Raw genomic sequence first — 6787 nt, forward strand, 5'->3', positions numbered from 1 at the left:
GACATATAATAATTAAGTTCTATAGATATTATATATAATTATAAGTATATACTATATATATATATACATATAATTATTAAGCATCTTGAACAAATAAACAGAAACAGCTTTAAGTGATAATAAAAATAATAAAATACCCGAGGGACATAACATTATCATAGAACAGCACTAAACAAAAAGAAGAATAAAATTATAGAACTTTTTATTCAATCAACAATCTATGCACTTTTTCTATATTTAAATACAACAAGAGCATTACAAAAATATCTAAATTGGCTCAGGCACTCTTAATAGCAATACAACCATATTATATAGTCAACACGTATGTTTTACACTATTTACAAGTAAAATATCTAAGTGAGCATAAATTTGAACGGATAAATTTTTATTAATGGTATAATTCTTTTTATAAAATATATTTGAGTGAAATGTCACATTTCTGTGAAACTGAAAATACTATCAATATTAAAAATTAAAAAAAAAAGTAAAATTAATTACTTCCGAGTCACATTTTGAAAGTTAAAAACAGTTATTTACATTTATTTAAAGTTAGTAAACCTAAATTATTGAAAGTAGAACATTCATTATACTTTTATGTTGATGATTGATGATGATAATCAATCTATTCCTTTCCTCCTTCCTCCTTTCCTAATCTACAAATAGGCAAATACAATCTAGTAATATTGGTACGTTATAAAATGGAAAATTATATTATTTATATAAAAATAAACATAGTACTACTGGCAATCTATTTAAAAAAATTATGTGACAATAAACCGGTCGAAATTTTTACTATACTTTTGTGTCTTAATTAAATCCAATAAATATTTAATACGCAAAACGTAAATCCTCTTTGTAACCCAACTTTTCTAGCGCTGGATTGCAAGCAAAATTAATCATCGGTGGGGGACCGCACATAAGTACTATCACGTCATCTCCTGGTGGGAACAGGTGGTCTCGAATCATGTCTTCGTTGATGAAGCCAGTACTGTACGTCCATCCTGAAACATAAAGTTATAACAGTTTTAGCGACGTAGTCTTAGTATAAAGTTATTTACGAGACCTACTGGTGCCCCCGGTCGCTCCTCCTTTCAATTCAAAGGGGATCGAAACTACGATGGTCTGAGCAGAGATTCGAACATCTAGCAGTGTTCCCAGACTAAAGTCATACGCGTCAGGCAGGAGTTGGCCTTCAGCCGCTCCATAAGTCCTTCCGCGGTTTTGGAGTGCCATCTGCACTCGCCCTCGATCGTCCACTGAAGCTAGGTCAGCTGCGGACGTTAGAGTAGTACGATAAAAAAAAATCTACGAGTGTACCTCTGTTCCACTTATTTCTGTTATCAAGCAGTTTACTTTGCAACCTATGTTTCTGTTGGATGATTGTAATAGCAGTGAAATTGCAGAATTGAGGCTTTACATCACAGTATTTAGAAATGTCATGGAGGTAGTCACGAACTTCACATAACGTCTTGATGTCAAAGATGCTTTAAACAAATAGGCGACGGTTTTCTGTCAGGTTATTTGCATTACAATTACATTCAAAAAGTTATAGTGGTAAAATTTTCATACCATACCCACCATGATATCGTGAATTAGGGCAAAAAGAATCCCATATATTTAGGATTTGATATATTTCTGTAACAAGTTTAATTCAAAACAAACTCTCGAAAATAATCTCAATATCATTATCTCCATCCTCTTAATAAAAACTATCTTCACATCAAATTTAATTAAGATCCATTAATAAGATAAGAAACAAACAGACAGGCACACTGTTATATTTATAAGATTATAATTATATCAATTAGATTTTACCTTCATTGGCCCGGTCAATGGTATACCACAGTTTAAATTGATTAGGGTACTCTCTTTGATATTTCTCAAGTTCATTTCTAAGTAGGATATCTTCTTCTGTCTGATTGGCAAACAACAGGCGCAACTCCGTAGAGTCACTTGGATCCTGACAGATGTGTCTGATGAGTTGCAGCATTGGTGCTATGCCAGTGCCACCTGTTGAGAAAGGTATTTGAATTCATTTTTATGTAAATAGAATGATAAATAAGCTGATGGTCTGTTAACGATCACATGGGTATGATTGTATTATACCCTTCATATTCTTGAATAAAGTATCTTGACTCTGTACCCTACAATTATTTATCCTTAAACCGAAACACTGCCTATAAAAAGTGAAATAGGTGAGCTATCAACAAGAAAATAGTGATTTAATATAGATATTAATCAAGGTAAAAAATTGTCACTGGCAGATCTCTTTTGCAATTAAATGTACTGTAAAATAGAAGTGATTGTCGAGACAATTACTAATATGACAGTTACTATATCAACCGACTTTAAAAAAGATGTTTTGAGTTAAAAGTTTAATAATAATCTGTTGATTTTGCAATTATCTCCTATATAACCATGAAATTATTTTAATTGTTCAGGTTTGATTTTTTATCTATAGAATTAAATTTGTTAAATTCGATTAACATAACATGTGTGAGATCATATAGATATATATGGTCCACTATTATTAGTCATATATTATAAGTTTACCTGCAATCATGTTGAGTTTCTTTGTTACTATCCTGAGTGGGGGATCCTTTCTCAGTTTCTTGATTAGGAATACACCATTTCCTGGATACTGTAGCCTTCCAGATGGTCCTCGGACATCAATTGTTTCACCGAGTTTCAAGTTTTCCAAATGTTGTGATAATTTTCCACCTTCAGGAAATTTAGGGTGGACATTTTTGAAGTATACCTAAAAAGAGGTATATTTATATAAACTTCTAGCTATAACCTATGATTTCGTCTGCTTCTTAGACATAAAAGTAACCAATGTCTGTACTCTTTATTGAAATATCTGTTCAGCTGTTTAAATGGTAAAAGTTTACAGACGAACAGACATACCATCGCATTTATAATATAGTATGCATAACCGTTTATAGGATAATAAAATGATGAAGTTGTTGAAATTAATAATCTTTATTCTTAACTTTACACCAATAGGCACTGAAGTATTCCTTATCGTTCGGCTATAATTCAATATAGACAATGGAGATTATCTGTGATGGCATAAATTCCATTTACATTGAATATCATCAGTTCTCTCATATCTGATATTTACTAAGGCGTTAAGAAAACAATAAGTCGTCTGTACAAACTTTCATCATCTATTTCATTCCCTTCGAGTCCAAATTATACTAATGATCTATGATCAAGTTAAAAATGTTGCTGTGATAAGGTAACAAAAGGACAGATAGATTTTAACATTTATAATATTAATGTGTCCTATGCACCCATCTCCATCTATCATCCAAAATCTCAATGTATTTTACATACATGGAGCAAAGCAAAACCATAAAAATCTATGTATGTAATCTATATTTATAAAATAACCTTAATGGTATTTTATCTGTAATTATTGAATTATCAATAATGAATATGAAAAATGTAGACTATTGTTTAATATAAATATAATTCAATATGCTAATCTCTAAATTTTATTATCATTGTTAAACAAAGTACGTGCAGATACATACGTAGATAGAATAAATACTGTACCCAGATAATTGTGTTCAATTTGAATCGATTGATAACATTAATATAAATACAACATGAAATTCTTAACAGGCCAATTAAATATTATTGTTACTGTAATTCAACCTTCATTAAGTATAATCTTAAGTCGGAATTTTTTCTGATTTAGACATGATTGAGATAATAAGTTCTCTTAATAAGTTTGACAGAAAAATAATATAATTGAGACCAATTCTCTCTTTTATTATTTTTATGTTAATGTTATTAAAACTACATAATAAGTAATATTTAATTTATGGGCATGTGAACTAGGTATTAAACACATACTAATCCCCACTGTTTGGTATGGGTGACAAGATACTGATATTTGTGAAAGAAATTATTAATATTATCACTCAAATATAAATTAATGGTAAGAGGTACAGGAGATGAGAGTGTGCCATAGATTGCAAAGACATTGGTGAGGAATGAATAGTTGGACTGATAAGGGTATTTATATATAATAGAGAACATGTCATTCTACCAGTGATAGGTACAAAGGAATGTGATTAAAATACTAGCTACTAATTTTATCAAAATAAAAAAAAAAATTGTGATAAAGTTAATAGAAATGACTATACCTTTATGAATATTTGCTTTTAAATTGCCCTAGATTTATTGCACAACAATATCAAATATTTCAGAATGAAAGCACTGTTAGTATCACTGCAAACTTATTAATATTTAATAATTAGTATCATTACTGAATTTGATTTTTAATTGATATATTTTAGATAGAATTTGATTTATATGAAAACATACCTTAATAACCAAATCCACATAACCCTTCTCGTCATCACTTGATACAGGTGTATATGCTCTAATGACAAGATCATCATCAATTTTAGCTGATAGATGTATATGTTGACCAATGGGTAATCCTAGAATTTGTAAAAAATATAAAAATCAATTATCATTATCTTACATATGTATTTACATATGTATTTTTCATAAATTGTGGATGTAGTACTTAATTTACTTCAGGCAGGTTCGGGTTCAGGATCATTATGCCTTAATTATAATATATTAGATACTTATAACAATAATTAAACTGGGACTAATATTTATACTAATTAGAAAACCAAAGTCTACTGATAGGTACCAACATTTTTAAATAAACAATATAAGCCTGTATACACTATATAGATATGATGACATATATAGTTATAAAAAATAAATTATAAGGAAACAAATTTTATAATACATTTTCCTAATGTACTATTATGTTTTTTAGAGAATAAAATAAACTAACAAAGCTTGTGATCACTGGCTGACAGTCTTCACATTATAGAAGTGTCATTATATATCTGCTTATACCAAGATAAATATAACTACAAGACCTCACAGAATATGGCAATATAAACCTATTTTACTTGACAGTTTATACATTAAATTTTACATACAGAATACTTATTTGGTTTTGTGTTATAGTTTGATGGTCAATGAAATTACTGGGTTCTCCAAATTATTAAGTTATTATAATATAAATTTTCTCAAGGTAAATACCTTGAGAAAATTTATATTATAATAAAAAGATAGCCAGCCATCATCAGGATGTATGTTTCATAGTTTTTTTTATTGGGTAAGCAAATGATCAATATGCTATATTATATACACTCACCTAGAACATGTTCACTAGAAGGCAAACCAAATCGGAATCTTCTTGAATCATGACTTATTTCCTCTCTTTCTATAAGAGGTAATTGGTATTTTGTGTTAGGATCTACTAAGGCAACAAGTTTCTTTTTACTTTTTGTTGACTTTTTGCCGCCCCATGCACAATTGGCAATCACAGAGGCAAGTACCACCACCGCACCCACTCCAAATACAATGGGCAAGACCTGAAAAACAAATGTATAAGTAATTAGTTATATTCTAATATACTATTTGTGTTAACTTTCTATGTTATATTTTAGATATTAAGATATGTAGAATGATAGACATTGTATTTATTATTCATAATATTCACATTATTCTATGTGGGTGATGTTACATTTATTACTCACCGATGACAACTATTACTAATATTATGCAATGTATCCCTTATATTTAATATGTATTAAAAGAGGCAAGAACTACAAACAAGCATTATTTTAATGTATTTGGTTCAATACATATAAATTTTTCAGTGTAAATTAACTGTTACATACTAATAAACTAATAAACTTTAACATGTATGAATACAGTTTCAACATTTAATACTAATACATTTAACTTGTGTATTACTTCCTTATTCTTTTAGGTAAGTAATAAAAATACTTACATACAAGTAATTTAACAAACAGATTTTAACCTCAGTAATATATTCATTGTAGTTGCTTAACTATTATTGTTCTAAAGGTTAAGTAAATAAATGCAAACAAATTCAACATACTGGTATCTCTTCAAAAAAATCAGTAATTGCTAGTTTTAAGTAACTCATTTTCACGTTTGTACTATATTATCAGGAATCACATATAAATTGACACTAATATTGTTTTAAATCACTTAACATAAGATGACTTGGTTAGTTATACTGCAGAGTCCATTGATAAGACCAAGAAGACACATTTGGACGTCTGATTCCAGTGATTTCACTTTGTACTCTGAACGGCTCAGAATAGCCTTGAACCTTTATCATTTAATTGTGATTAAATTACATACCACAATACTACAGTCACACAAGAGAATCGAATGAAGTTGCAGCTAGAATTAATGACTATTTGCTTAATAACGGGTAACAAATTATACAACTGTACAAAAAACTACGAATAGTTTACGCTTGGTAGACTATTTAGGTAAATACTAACCGCAATGTTCTCACTCATGTTTCTGTTTGTACGGTCGAGACACTAATATAATTTATTGAAATTGATCTAGCCATATTATCAGTGCAATTTTAAGATATAAGTATCATAGAAATGATAAGAAATATCAACAAATATCTAATCGTAGATGACAAACGAAATGTGAATAGCATATTTAAGGTTAGTTTATGTTCTACTTACGAGTTTGGAATTAATGTTGAAAGACATCTTATTTACTGATATTAATTTTTGGATATTATAATTCAGTTGGTATATAAGTATTCATTTATAATAAATTAATTACAATATAAACACGATCGCTGGCTGAGTAGGTAAAAATATCTACTCGTTGAACTAATGAATCACTATGACGAACGGGGCTTGCTAGTTATTTATTACATAAATGTATGGCATTCCGTAGACAC

The 6787-nt window shown here is 29.1% G+C and overlaps 1 protein-coding gene across 2 annotated transcripts; it reads right to left on the minus strand.

The window, feature by feature from the left end:
- Positions 1 to 503: 503 nt before the first annotated feature.
- On the minus strand, positions 504 to 6787 carry LOC131841383 (NADH-cytochrome b5 reductase 2-like). 2 transcript variants are annotated; one of them, XM_059189698.1, is made up of 6 exons: positions 6564 to 6787; positions 5198 to 5417; positions 4339 to 4457; positions 2554 to 2758; positions 1816 to 2010; positions 504 to 1001 (listed from the first exon to the last, which is right to left on the minus strand). In XM_059189698.1, the coding sequence occupies exons 1-6, from the start codon at positions 6588 to 6590 to the stop codon at positions 829 to 831; spliced, it is 939 nt and encodes a 312-aa protein (XP_059045681.1). In that variant the 5' UTR covers positions 6591 to 6787; the 3' UTR covers positions 504 to 828. The 2 variants fall into 2 exon arrangements, with proteins under 2 accessions (XP_059045681.1, XP_059045680.1); XM_059189697.1 differs by lacking the exon at positions 6564 to 6787 and adding an exon at positions 5951 to 6163.

This window comes from Achroia grisella, unplaced genomic scaffold (assembly GCF_030625045.1).
Source record: "Achroia grisella isolate CSIRO2021 unplaced genomic scaffold, CSIRO_AGI_Agris_v1 utg16451, whole genome shotgun sequence".
NCBI lineage: Eukaryota > Metazoa > Arthropoda > Insecta > Lepidoptera > Pyralidae > Achroia > Achroia grisella.

What these genes read in the sequence shown, in the direction of transcription:
- LOC131841383 (XM_059189697.1), bottom strand. Translation starts at nt 5,998, where the DNA reads ATGAGTTACTTAAAACTAGCAATTACTGATTTTTTTGAAGAGATACCA. An exon ending in ATGTGGATTTGGTTATTAAG is followed by an intron (nt 2,759 to 4,338) that starts GTATGTTTTCAT and finishes ACCTCTTTTTAG; the next exon opens with GTATACTTCAAAAATGTCCA. An exon ending in GAAACTCAACATGATTGCAG is followed by an intron (nt 2,011 to 2,553) that starts GTAAACTTATAA and finishes CTTTCTCAACAG; the next exon opens with GTGGCACTGGCATAGCACCA.